The sequence below is a fragment of the Microtus pennsylvanicus genome, chromosome 8 (genome assembly GCF_037038515.1).
Source record: "Microtus pennsylvanicus isolate mMicPen1 chromosome 8, mMicPen1.hap1, whole genome shotgun sequence".
Classification (NCBI taxonomy): domain Eukaryota; kingdom Metazoa; phylum Chordata; class Mammalia; order Rodentia; family Cricetidae; genus Microtus; species Microtus pennsylvanicus.
Genome location: NC_134586.1, coordinates 58650294 through 58665269, shown reverse-complemented (window position 1 = coordinate 58665269; position 14976 = coordinate 58650294). Strand labels below are relative to the sequence as shown.

The 14976-nt window shown below is 43.5% G+C and overlaps 1 protein-coding gene across 1 annotated transcript in view; it reads right to left on the bottom strand.

The window, feature by feature from the left end:
• Positions 1–316: 316 nt before the first annotated feature.
• The window catches only part of Aplf (aprataxin and PNKP like factor), a 72746-nt gene continuing 58086 nt past the window's right edge, over positions 317–14976 (bottom strand). Inside the window, exon 10 of the mRNA XM_075983577.1 lies at positions 317–447. Coding sequence (XP_075839692.1) covers positions 401–447 — 47 coding nt within the window. The 3' untranslated portion in view covers positions 317–400. The remainder of the gene's footprint in view (positions 448–14976) is intronic.

Genomic DNA, 14976 nt, shown 5'->3' with positions numbered 1-14976 from the left:
AAACCAGCATGCCCTAGCTTGGATGAGACCACTCACTCTGGAGTGGGATATAAGATGGCACAGCTAATTGGGTCCCCTTGTTGCCAAGAGTGATGTACACATTATCTTCCCCACATTAAACGCCCCATTTATGTCCAGCGCTCAAAAATTGTTTCTCGGTAAAGGTCAAGAAGAGCGAACAGCGCTTGAGTTTGATTGAGTTAGCCGTCCGTCACTCTCTGCCAGGAACAGAAGCAGGAAGTCATTTGAAGCAGGAAATCCGTTACAATTGGCAAAATGTGGTCTTCGTGTCTCTAATTAGAATTTCTTCTTTCAAAATACCTCCTCTGTAGTTAGGGATGATGCCAAGTGGGCACCCATCTGGCCATTCTATGGCGATTTACTCTTCTCAGTAGCAAATCTAGCAAACAAGATGCCAGTTCTGCATGACGGTGATTTCAGTGGGGCCTAAAAGCAAAATCAAAGCACAAGATAAAAACGAGACCTCACAAACTTTGTAAGTTCAGGCGGGAGGAGGCTGTAGCCTATGTGAGAGTACCAACTCCATTCCTGACCGCATCGCTAACCGGGCCCCCATTCAGAAGCTGAAAAGGACGTGTGAGAGTTGTCCAGGGTGGCAGGTAAGTCATGAGGGCTGCTATGGAGCCTGTGAGAAAGCAAGTCATGGTCACGTGACTCCCTTCTTAGCCAATCACTGCTAGTACTTTTCCTTGTGTCTTTGGTGAGTTCATTTCACACTAATCTAACTTGCCTGCTGTGAAACAGGACTAGGCTACCCAAAGAGGAGCTGCCCGGGGTGGGTTGGCAGTGGCAGGAGCTGTACGTGGTCTGCATGCTGTTTGTTCCCCTTCCCTGTTATTTCTGATTTTATGAAAAAGAAATCGTTACTTTATTATAAAATTCAAATGTCCTTTCACTATTACGTGTTAGAGTTTCCTTGGTATTCTGCTGTATGATTCTGTAACAAATATCCTTCTGTACTTTTCACAGTTTTTAATTTATTCATTTGTGTGTGTGTGTGTGTGTGTGTGTGTGTGTGTGTGTGTGTGATGTATATTCCACATGCAACAGTCAGAGGACAACTTTCGGGAGTTGGTCCTCTCCTTCTACCGTGTGGGGCTGAAGAAGCAAACTCAAGCTGGTTGGGTTTGGTGAGTGACATAGTTTCTGAAGGACATCAAGACATCATTAGAGGGACCGCCCATCACAGTCTTTCCGTCAAGGCGAAGCTCAGCAGAGATGTCCTTACCACTCTTCCCAACACATCTTCCGTCACCACAGGGGAACAGAAATACCTTCTGCGGCTGATGTCTCACTGACAGCTACTGAGTTATACAGGAAAGTCCAGGAAAATGAGCTAGCCTTTAGTGGACTTAATAAATCACTTATGGCATGACCAATCACATTTTCAACTGCTTTTCATATACAGTTTTAATAACATCAGATACAGTGATGAGGATTGAGAAGAAACTGACTTTTCCAAATTAGCTTGAATTACATAAACACAATAATACTTTGCAAATAAAAGCGAAAAGCTTTGAAACCTAAATAAAAGAAGCCAAGCACACACCTAACACCTAACACCTCGGAAGGGCTCCTGTTCTCCTCCATACTGCAGGCATACCTGAAAACACGTCCTATCACCGTGCATGCAAGCTATTCAGCATCTCCAATGGAGTTTGTTTTTAACATTGCATAATTCGGGTATCACAGGTAGTTATGATGGAAACGTTTACAGTGTTCCATAACCTACCACTTAGTTAAGAGGGAACTGGATTTTGTTGGCTGTGAATAGGCTCTGTACACATCACAGGGCTAAGCATTGGGTGAGCATAAAGACAGACTTCACCCTCGGGAAAACTAGACCTTCCCCTGTGGGTCAGGCCCCTCTGGAAATCAGGACTCCCAAAGGTCAGCCCACGTCCTCGGTGGTTCTCACTCTTCCTTGGTGTCAAAGATTCACACTACACACTCATTACTAGTAGTCGATGGCATGCCTCAGAATGAGAACCCAGCGAAATCGTGCATTTTGCAAAGTTCTACCTTTGCATACACTTCTAAATATCCTAGAGAATGACGATTCCTTGAACAAGTCCACAGTTAGACATGGCAATCTGCTGGGCATATTTAGGAGAGGAGTGGCCTCCAGGCAGCTCCCTGCACCCCGTTCCTTCTCACTTCTGCCATTTGTATTCACATTTCTAGACCAGGAACAGACCCCCACTCTCGGCAGTCTAGGCTCTCTGAGAAAAGAGAAACACGACATCCTGGTAGTCTCTTGGTTTTTGTTGCTAACAGGGCCACAAGGAGGCAGTCAGTCTGACACCAGGCCTGACTCCCACAAGTGGCAGGAATCTTTCTACAGCACTATTGTTTTACTCTGAGTTGTCCCTCCAAAACTATGTCCCCCACCCCGGTTATTTTGTAAGTTATTACAATAAAATATCCTATTAAAACAACTTGGGAAGAAAGGGTTCGCTTTGGCTCCACTTGATAGGGCTCAGTCCATCAGAGCAGAGGAGCCCTGGTGCAGGAGCCCGAGGCAGGTCACAGAGCCTTCACAGCCAGGAGGCAGAGAGCTGGAGATGTGCTTAGCTAGCTGGTGTGTGTGTGTGTGTGTGTGTGTGTGTGTGTGTGTGTGTGTGTGTGCAGCACAGACTTCCAGCCATGGGAACGGTACCTCTCATCTTCACAGTGGGTCTTCCCACCTTCATTACCCTGTCAATATAATACCTCAAGAGTATGCCTGCCTCCTAGAGATTCCAGACCCTGTCCAGTTGATGCTGACCACCACAGGCACATCTCTTGTCAACCTGACACCCCAAATTATCACTTTTAAGTCAAAACTGTTCACCCCTTGTCTTCACAAGCTCATGGGCATCTCATAAAAAGCAGAATGCATTCAGTCTAATTCCAAAAGTCCTGGTAACCTTTAAGAACTGCAGCTGTGATTAACAACCCAAAGTCTCTTCCGAGACCCAAAGCCATCTCTTAACATGTTTAACATCAACGGGAAGTCGCATGGTTCCAATACACAAGAGCGCCCAGTAAACATCGTCATTCCAAGAGGGAGAATAGGCGCAGCAAGGAATGGTTACACCAAATCAAGACTAAACCACAGTGGGAAAGCAACAAACCCTGCAGCTCCGAGACAGCCATAGGCAAGGGCTCAGTAAGCTGGGACTCTAGCCCAGTTCCTGATAGGCTCCTGATTGCCCCTGAAGCCCATGAACCTGGCTTCTCCTTTTCCTGTCTTCTGGTTTTCCAAGCCCCTCCAGAATGACCCATTAAGTTCTGCCTAAGGCATCAAGGAACTGTTCTAACCCAAAGCTGCAAACACTTCCACCTTTTTCCCACAAAGCAGTTCCGAGGGCCTAAGAACCACATCGTCTGGTTAATCCCAGCGGTGTCCCCAGTTCTCAGCACCAACATTCACTCTGTTACTTAACACAAAATCGTCCAAGGTAGCTTAAGGAAGGAAAGGTTTGTTTCCGTTCACACTTAAGGGTCTTGCAAACCAATTTTCTCTATGCTGAGGTAAAGGAGACTCATTAAGAAGAGAATAACTCTGGTCTAAGGAAATTCTGGAATCTTCCCTGGCTCACAGGCTTCTCCTCCTCCTCCTCCTCCTCCAAGGATATATAAGCAGCAGGGCTGTTAAAGAGACTCTTGGGTTCTAGGTAAGCTAAGTGAGCACTCCTGCTAACGTGTGCTCCTGGTGAGCCAGAATTGTCCAGATCCTACGAGAAACCCTCACCCACACTACTGTAACCTCAGTGAGCTCATGGTTTGCCAGGCTGGACTTCGGGCCACTGTGGATTCCCTGTGGGGCGGGGGGGAGGGGTTGTTCATGTCTCCCTAGAACAGTATCACATAGCACAGAGTTCAGTCTGCTAGGCCAGAGAAGTCATAGCATCAAGAAGATGAGTTATTGGGCCACCCTGCATCTTCAGTCAAGAAGCAGAGCACTCCTGGTGTTCAGTACGATTTTTCCTTCTATCTGATCTAGAACACTAGCCGAGGTGATGCTGCTGCCCATGTTTAGGGTGAGTCTTCTCACATCAGCTACTCTAGTTGGGACAATCGCTCACAGGCATACTTAGAGGCTGACCTCCTAGGCAATGCTAGACCCTGTCAAGTGGACAGCAAATATTAAGCCATCACACCCTGGTCTGTCTCCTTCCTAGTCTATGCATCATCCAAACTGGATGTCATAAAGCCGCATGCCATGCTGGGTGATGGAATGCTGGCTCCCTGCATTTGATGGTAAGCTGCATTGCATGTCTGTGTTGCCATCAGAGAGAGCAGACAAGGCTGCTTTTGCTTTTGTTTTGAATGTATCTCTTTTCTTTTCTTTTTTTTTTTTGTTTTTTTGAGACAGGGTTTCTCTGTGTAGCCCTGGCTGTCCTAGAACATACTCTATAGACCAAATTGGTCTCCAACTCACAGAAGATCCGCCTGCCCCTGCCTCCCATGTGCTAGGATTAAAGGTGTGTGCCACCACTGCCTAGATAAAAACCCGAATTCCCCCATATATACCATACACACAAACTACTCTTAGAGACATTCCTCTCCACTGCTTGGAACTTCCCTTGACCCTACCTCTGAGTTGTCTACCCTGAGAAATTTCAGCATCAGGGTTTGAATCTTGCTCTGGGCCCGAGATATTGGTCACTTGATGTAGGTGGGTCTTCTGTCTATGTGTTAATTTCATTGGTTAATAACGAAACTGCCTTGGCTTTTTGATAGGGCAGAACTTAGATAGGCTGAACAGAATGCTGGGAGAAAGAAGCAGAGTCAGGCAGACACCATGAGCTTTGGCCCAAGATGGATGTAGGTTAGAATCTTCCTGGTAAGCCACCACCTCGTGGTGCTACACACATTAATAGAAATGGGTTAATCAAGATGCGAGAGTTAGCCAGTAAGAGACTGGAGATAATGGGCCAGGCAGTATTTAAATGAATACAGTTTCTGTGTAATTATTCTGGGGCTAAGCTAGCCGTGCGGGAACCGGGCGGGAAGAAAAGCAGGCCTGCTCACCTCATCTCTACAGTCACTGCATCTTTACAGACAACATGATTGAGAAGCAGCAGTTCCCAGGCTGGTGAGAGACAGCGACACCCCCGTCCAGACATGAGTTTAGGTCCATTTAGAACAAACCCAGGAGTGGGCTTGTGCAAAGCCAAGCAGCAGGTACCGGAAGCGATGGGAACAGCAGGGACACTGTCCTGTCGCCAGCGTGTGCTGCCGTAGCCTGTCCCACGTGTGCCTTTTTGGAGGTATCAAGGCCATCTCCTGAGAAAAGGCTCAGCCAGCCAAGAAGCGTAACTTGTGTGGCCTCTGCTCCGCTTCCTACCTTCAGAGCCAAGCTTTCCTTTACTTGCAAAACATGCTTAGTCTAAAACTCCCCTCCAACAACTTCAGCTTCCAGCTGTGCAGGACTCTGTAACAAGCTGAACACATTGGGCGGCATGCTGAGAAGAGGGCTCTGGAGAGCCAAGGAACTTCTCCTTACAAAGTTCCTGTGTGTCTGGAATTCAGGCAGAATATTGACAAAGTGCCTGGATGATCATATAAATTCCCAGACATTGTTTCAGTAAATAGCCAGACCATGACATAGACTTAGTCAGATCCATGTTAACTTTACCTCAGCAACAAGCATGTACCCTGGCTAGGGAATCCGGATCGCCAATACCCAGATGCTGGATTATACAGAATGGAGACCAGCTAAGCCATGAGAGTACCATCTCTTCCAGGTGGCACAGCTCATGTTTAGACATAGTGATTAGCAGCATCTTGAGATGTCAGCTGCTATTTAGGAACAAGAACTGGATTTATGAAGACTATCAGGCATGATCTGGGGCTCCTAATTAGACCTACTGAGCAACTGAGTTATATCTCCTGTCAATTAGCACATACCTTTCAAAACAGGTGAAAGAGGTAAATTTCTCCAACAGGTAATCAAGAATGCTTGGTATATGTTTTGCTTAATCTCCATTTTGGAACAAATAACTTGTCTTTTAAAGCTGAAGAGATGAGTTCCAAAGATAACCTTTCATTAAACCAGCGTTGAGACAATTAGAGGCGATTCTGCACTACCACCTGAGCACAGGGTGAGGCTGTAGTGTGGGGTCCGCACCAGTCTGGGCTCTTCAGCTTGGATATCTCCTGTTTGCCCTCTTCCCAGCCATCCTCCACAGAAGAGCAGCACTCCATGCCCACTGCCAACCCAGCGACATAAACTCTGGGGCAGAGTCCTTACCCCAGACATCCAGGAGAAGCCTGATCGTCAGTGTCATCATGGGGACGGATCAGCACAGAATGTCAGCAAATCTCCAGAAGGTGCAGTGCCTTCTGGGTAAAGATGTCATAACTCAATGCACTCACCCTTTCACCTCATCTTTCTCCACCCCTAGATCCCACCAACTCCCTACCCCCATTGCCTTACAAGGGGAATATGAGGAAGGTCCAGGTATCAGATGTGGGCCGGGGCATTCATTGTTTAACCTGTAACAAGGAAAATGCCTGGAATCCGTGGTCTCCTCAAATCCTAGCAGCTAAGCAGTTTTTGTTTTATATTTTAGCAGAACTCCACAGGCAATGGCTGGGACTTAAGGGTGAAGGTTACCACTTAGCAAAACAGTTTGTTAGAACATCTCTGTGGAGCTGGCACTAACAGTTCTCTGGCCTCCAGGGGCTTCATCTTGAGATCACATGCTGTCTTTTTCACTCCCAGAATCAAATGCAATGGCCAGAAACATGTATTTGTGGCACAGATGTTACTCAAACCCATCTTTGATATTATTCAGGCAGGATACTAGATGTACACTGAATTTGATAGCCCACCTCTACGACCCTGTCCTCCCTACGGTCACGGTCATTCTTATTTGGAGGATAGTACTACAGCAGTTACTTAGGCCGTCTTTCATTTTCTATTTATATGTAAAAATACATATGTACATAACTATTCTGCACATAATTATGCTGGACTCATTATTCACCTTAGAGCCATGAGTTGGCACTATCATTTTATACATAACTGATCCCACCCTGACTGAAGGACGCTGTAGGTTGACCCCACCCCCACTGAAAAACACTGTAGGTTAACCCCACCCCCACTGAAGGACGCTGTAGGTTGATCTCACCCCCACTGAAGGATGCTGTAGGTTAACCCCACCCCCACTGAAGGATGCTGTAGGTTTGTTTCCTTGTGTATTACTTCATTGCTTGCTTTCTTTCCTTTCCTTGTTTTAAAAAAACTTACTTATATTTTATGTGTAAGAGCTCTGCATGCACACCTACAGGTCAAAAGGGGGCATCAGATCCTATTACTGATGGTTGTGAGCTACCTCGTGGCTGCTGGGAATTGAACTCAAGAGCTTTGGAAGAGCAGCCAGAGCAGCCATCTCTCAATCCCTCCTTTCCTCTTGGTACAGGTACGTCCTGATGTATCTACCTTCATAGTGAGGTTCAAATGTGTCTGGAGGACCGTTTCCTAAAGTAGGAATAGCTGAGTCAAAGATTTTTGATAGGCAGGCGCGGGCTGTGGCGCAGCAGACACAAACTTATATTTTCTGATGGTCCAAGCTTGAAACAGTGAAGCCCACACTGAGAGCAGATTGTCCCACTACAACTAATTCAAGTAGATGTTTTCGTGGCTGGCCTGCAGAGTGGGAGGTCCTTTGTTGGTGAGGTCCCTGGCGAACAGGGAGCCTGGACCTGTCCCTGAAGACCCTCCCAAGTGGTGAGAATGTTCTTGACCCACGGCAGGACCCAGGAAACGGCATTCCCCGACCCCCTTGACTCTCCGGTCAGCCTGCTAGGGCTGCTCCTCCTGTGCTGCAACCACTCTCTCCCTGGTCCATCCCAGCTTGCCCCCAGAGGCCTCCTTCCTTCACCCTCTCTTCTGTGGGGCCACGGGATCACCCAGTTCAGCCTGTTTGGGTGCTGGGTCGGGTGCTCGAGGCAGAGGGCAGTGGGAGTGTCTTTGTTTGGGTGGCTGGCCTACAGAGTGGTAGACCTTTTGTTGACGAGGTCCCTGGCGAACAGGGAGCCTGTTCCTGTTCCTGTAGACCCTCCTGAATGGTGTGAGGGATCTTGGCCTGTGGCGGGACCCAGGAAACGGAGCCGGAGCATTTTGTAAGCGGGGCCCCTGGCCAGCAGAGAAACCTGATCTTGTTTTAGAAGACCTACTAGATAGCATCGGTAGGAGGAGATAGGCAGGCGCCAAGGCAAGAATTCACCCAACAATCAGAAAAACAACATGAAAACACCAGACCCAATGATTTTACAACAGAAGGACTTGAACACCTTAGCACAGAAGAAGTGGAAAAAATTGACTTTATGAAAGCAATAGAGTCGCTCAAACAACATGTAAAAAATGCCCTTTTAGAAATGGATGAGAAGTATAACAAAAAGTTTGAAGAAATGAGTAAATATGTAAATGATACCCTGGAAAACCAAGAAAAAACAATCAAACAGGTATTGGAAACAGTTCAAGAATTGAAAACTGAAATGGAAGCAAGGAAACAGACACAAACTTAAGACCGGCTGGGTACAGAAAATCTAGGTCAACGAGCAGAAACTACAGAAACAAGCATAATCAATAGAATATAAGAAATAGAAGAAAGAATCTCAGATTCTGAGGACACCATAGAGAAAATAAACGCACTGATCAAAGAAAACAGCAAAGCCAACAAATTCTCATCACAAAACATTCAGGAAATATGGGACACAATAAAAAGACCAAACCTAAGAATAATAGGGATAGAAAAAGGAGAAGAGTCACAGCTCAAAGGCCCAGAAAATATTTTTAACAAAATTATGGAAGAACGGGCGGTGGTGGTGCACGCCTTTAATCCCAGCACTTGGGAGGCAGAGGCAGGCAGATCTCTGTGTGTTTGAGGCCAGCCTGGTCTACAAGAGCTAGTTCCAGGACAGGCTCCAAAGCTAGAGAAACCCTGTCTCGAAAAAACCAAAAAAAAAAACCAAAAAAAAAAAGAAACAAAATTATGGAAGAAAACTTACCCAACATTAAGAAAGATATTCCTTTGAATATTCAAGAAGCATACAGAACACCAAATAGACTGGATCAAAAAAAAATCCCCTCGCCATATAATAATCAAAACACAAAACATACAGATTAAAGAAAGAATATTAAGAGCTACAAAGGAAAAAGGTCAAGTAACTTATAAAGGTAAACCGATCAGACTTACACCTGACTTCTCTATGGAAACCTAGAAAGCCAGAAGGTCCTGGATAGAGGTACTGCAGAAACTAAGAAACCATGGATGCAAGCCCAAGCTACTATACCCAGCCAAGCTATCGTTCACTATCAATGGAGAAAACAAAACATTCCAGGATAAGAACAAATTCAAACAATACGTAGCCACAAATCCAGCTTACAGAAAGTAATAGAAGGAAAATCACAACCCAAGGAATCCAACATTGCCAATACTGCCTACAATAACTCAGGCATCTAGTGACCCTTCACCAGCACAACTCAAAGAAGGGAGACACACAAACTCTACTACCAAAAACAATAAGAATAACTGGAGTAAACAACTACTGGTCATTAATATCACTTAATATTAATGGACTCAATTCACCTATAAAAAGGCACAGGCTAAGAGATTGGATATGAAAACAGGATCCAACATTCTGCTGCTTACAAGAAACACATCTCAACCACAAAGACAAGCATCTACTCTGAGTAAAGGGTTGGGAAAAGGTTTTTCAAACAAACGGGACTAAGAAACAAGCAGGAGTGGCCATATTAATTTCCAACAAAACTGACTTCAAATTAAATTCAATCAGAAGAGATCGAGATGGACATTTTATACTCATAACAGGAACAATTCATCAGGACAAAGTCTCAGTCCTGAATATCTATGTCCCTAATAAAAAGCACCCACTTATGTAAAAGAAATATTACTAAAACTCACAGCAGACATCAAACCACACACACTAGTAGTAGGAGACTTCAACACATCTCTCTCACCATAGGACAGGTCAACCAGACAGAAACCTAATAGAGAACTAAGAGAATTATTGGAGGTAATGAAGCAAATGGACTTAACAGACATCTATAGAACACTCCACCCAAATAGGAAAGAATATACCTTCTTCTCTGCAGCTCATGGAACCTTCTCAAAAATTGATCATATACTTGGAAACAAAGGAAACCTCCACAGATACAAAAAATATCAGTGTCCACCTGTGTCTTATCAGATCACCATGTATTAAAGTTAGAAGGCAACAACAACGCTACCCCCAGAAAGCCGACAAACTCATGGAAACTGAACAGTCAACTACTGAACCACACCTGGGTCAAGGAAGAAATTAAAGTCTTCCTTGAATTTAATAAAAATAAAGAGACAACATACTCAAACCTATGGGACACATTGAAAGCAGTGCTAAGAGGAAAGTTCATAGCACTAAGTGCCCACTTAAAGAAAACGGAGAAAGCATACATTGGAGACTTAACACCACACCTGAAAGCTCTAGGAAAAAAAGAAGCAGATGTGCCCAGGAGGAGTAGAAGACTGGAAATAATCAAACTGAGGGCGGAAATCAACAAAATAGAAACACAGAAAATAGTCCAAAGAATCAATGAAACAAAAAGTTGGTTCTTGGAGAAAATCAACAAGATCGACAAACCCCTATCCAAACTAATAAAATGACAGAGAAAGAACACGCAAATAAATAAGATCAGAAATGAAAAGGGGGACATAACCACAGACACAGAGGAAATTCAGAGAATCACTAGATCTTACTACAAAAGCCTGTATACCACAAAACTGGAAAACGCAAAATAAATGGACATTTTTTTAGGTAAGTACCATATACCAAAGTTAAACCAAGACCAGGTGAACAATCTAAATAGACCTGTTAGTCACAAAGAATTAGAAGCTGTTATCAAGAACCTCCCTTCCAAAAAAAGCCCAGGACCAGATGGTTTCAATGCAGAATTCTACCAGAACTTCCAAGAAGAGCTAATACCTATACTCCTTAAGGCATTTCACAATATAGAAACAGAAGAGTCATTGCCAAATTCCTTTTATGAAGCTACAGTCACCCTGATACCAAAACCTCACAAAGACTTAACCAAGAAAGAGAATTACAGGCCAATCTCACTCATGAACATCGACGCAAAAATCCTCAATAAAATACTGGCAAACCGAATCCAAGAACACATCTAAAAAATTATACATTATGATCAAGTAGGCTTTATCCTAGAGATGCAGGGCTGGTTCAACATACGAAAATCTATTAATGTAATCCATCGTATAAATAAACTAAAAAAAAACCATATGATCATTGCATTAGATGCTGAAAAAACATTCAACAAAATCCAATACCCCTTTATGATAAAGGTCTTGGAGAGATTAGAGATACAAGGGTCATACCTAAATATAATAAAAGCTATTTACAGCAAGACGACAGCTAACATTAAATTAAACGGAGAAAAACTCAAAGCCCTCCCACTAAAATCAGGAACACAACAAGGCTGTCCACTCTCTCCATACCTCTTCAATATAGTACTTGAAGTTCTAGCAATAGCAATAAGACAACATAAGGGGATCAAAGGGATTTGTATTGGAAAGGAAGAAGTTAAACTTTCATTATTTGCAGATGATATGATAATATACATAAGTGACCCCAAAAACTCTACCAAAGAACTCCTACAGCTGATAAACACCTTTAGTAATGTGGCAGGATACAAGATCAACTCCAAAAAATCAGTCGCCCTCTTATACACAAAGGATATGGAAGCAGAGAGGGAAATCAGAGAAGCTTCTCCATTCACGATAGCCACAAACAGCATAAAATATCTTGGGGTAAATCTAACCAAGGAAGTGAAAGATCTATTTGACAAGAACTTTAAGGCATTGAAGAAAGAAATTGAGGAGGATACCAAAAAATGGATGGACATCCCTTGCTCTTGGATTGGGAGGATCAACATAGTAAAAATGGCAATTCTACCAAAGGCAATTTATAGATTCAATGCAATCCCCATCAAGATCCCATCAAAATTCTTCACAGATCTGGAGAGGACAATAATCAACTTTATATGGAAAAACAAAAAACCCAGGATAGCCAAAACAATCTTATACAATAAAGGATCGTCTGGAGGCATTACCATCCCTGACTTCAAACTCTATTACAGAGCTACAGTATTGAAAACAGCTTGGTATTGGCATAAAAACAGAGAAGTTGACCAATGGAATTGAATAGAAGACCCTGACATTAACCCACAAACCTATGAACACCTGATTTTCGATAAAGGAGCTAAAAGTATACAATGGAAAAAAGAGAGCATCTTCAACAAATTGTGCTGGCAAAACTGGATGTCAACCTGTAGAAGAATGAAAATAGATCCATATCTATCACCATGCACAAAACTCAAGTCCAAATGAATTAAAGACCTCAATATCAGTCCAAACACACTGAACCTGATAGAAGAGAAAGTGGGAAGTACTCTGCAACACATGGGCACAGGAGACCACTTCCTACGTATAACCCCAGCAGCAGACATTAAGGGCATCATTGAATAAATGAGACCTCCTGAGACTGAGAAGCTTCTGTAAAGCAAAGGACACTGTCACTAAGACAAAAAGGCAACCCACTGACTGGGAGAAGATCTTCACCAACCCCGCAACTGACAAAGGTCTGATCTCCAAAATATATAAAGAACTCAAGAAACTAGCCTGTAAAAGGCTAATCAACCCAATTATAAAATGGGGCACTGAGCTGAACAGAGAATTCTCAACAGAAGAAGTTCAAATGGCCAAAAGACACTTAAGGTCATGCTCAACTTCCTTAGCGATCAGGGAAATGCAAATCAAGACAACTTTAAGATACCATCTTACACCTGTCAAAATGGCTAAAATAGAAAACACCAATGATAGCCTTTGCTGGAGAGGTTGTAGAGAAAGGGGTACACCCGTCCATTGCTGGTGGAAATGTAAACTTGTGCAACCACTTTGGAAAGCAGTGTGGCGGTTTCTCAGAAAATTCGGGATCAACCTACCCCTGGACCCAGCAATACCACTCTTGGGAAAATACCCAAGCGAGGCCCTATCACACAACAAAAGTATATGCTCAACTATGTTCATAGCAGCATTGTTCCAGAACCTGGAAACAACTTAGATGCCCTTCAATGGATGAAGAAAGTATGGAATATATACATATTAGAGTACTACTCAGCAGTAAAAAACAAGGACTTCTTGAATTTTGCATACAAATGGACGGAAATAGAAAACACTATCCTGAGTGAGGTAAGCCAGACCCAAAAAGAGGAACATGGTATGTACTCACTCATATTTGGTTTCTAGCCATAAATAAAGGACATTGAACCTATAATTCGTGATCCTAGAGAAGCTAAATAAGAAGGTGAATCCAAAGACAAACATATATACATCCTCCTGAATATTAACCTTCATCAGGCGATGAAAGGAGACAGAGTCCCACATTGGAGCACCGGACTGAAATCCCAAGGTCCAAATCAGGAGCAGAAGGAGAGAGAGCACGAGCAAAGAACTCAGGACCGCGAAGGGTGCGCCCACACACTTTGACAATGGGGATATTCTTTCGGGAACTCACCAAGGCCAGCTGGCCTGGGTCTGAAAAAGCCTGGGATAAAACCGGACTTGCTGAACATAGCGGACAATGAGGACTACTGAGAAGTCAAGAACAATGGCAATGGGTTTTGATCCTACTGCATGTGCTGGCTTTGTGGGAGCCTAGGCTGTTTGGATGCTCACCTTACTAGACTTGGAAGGAGGTGGGAGGTCCTTGGACTCCCCACAGGGCAGGGAACCTGGTCTGCTCTTTGGGCTGATGAGAGAGGGGGAGTTGATTGGGGGAGGGGGAGGGATATGGGAGGCGGTAGCGGGGAAGAGACAGAAATCTTTAATAAATAAATAAATGAATAATTTTTTTAAAAAAAAGAAACAAAAAAAGATTTTTGATATTAATAGCTAGGACTAAATTGACTTCTAGAAAGACCTGGCCAATTAGCACTTATCAGGGAAAATTCTAAGTGCCTATATCTAAAAGGTTTCCCTTACTTCTGCACTTGGTGCTACTGGATCCCTTTGTCCCTCTCCCCAGTGTGGCCACACTGAATAAATCTTTTCCTGGTATTTGCTGGAATTCTGTAATCGGATAAAGGGACAGGTACCTAAGCATGGCTTGTTGGCGCTGCTGGAATCTGGCATCATCTAAAACCCGTCGTTACATGATGGGGTACAGGGATCCATCCCTGGCACTGAAGTCCCTTGAATCTGCAGGTCCGGGGTCTCCCTGCAGTGCAGGGTAACCGGCCAGCCATTAGGACTCACTATGCTCACACTGAGATCAGCTTTGAAGTTATTCAGCGCTGTCTTCAGATGACTTAAAGAACTGTAAGGCCTCATGTTTTCCCACATCCTGAGATTTCCAACAGGAAGCTATTTCATGAATTAAGGTTTGGTGGACTTTACATGTAAAGTCAGGGATTTGGTGAGCTAGGAGTTGGCCTCTGAATACTTTCTGTTCTTCAGATCTATTAAGATTTAAAAATCTCTCTAGAAGTAAATTTTAATAAATTGTATTTTTCTTAAAGTCATATTCATGCAGATCTGCACATTGACAGAAAATTATGCATACCCCTTTATAAAATGTAAAATGTCCATACTTGCAGTGGGAACATTTCCCATCTCTAATTCCTGTCTTTCTCTGGGGAAGAGTTTCAGTTTTATTGATCATTTCAGACTATTTTTTGCTTTATTAATCAAGTCTACTGCTTTTTTAGTCCTTCATCTTAAGATTTTTACTTTATTATGTCCTCCTTTTCCTCTGTCTGGATTTGAGGGTAAAACACCTAGTTCATCTATTTTTAATCTTTTATCCTACACATTTAAAACAAAATATTCACCAAGCATATATCTGTACATCATAAAATGTTATCATTGTTTATTTCTAATTTCCAGT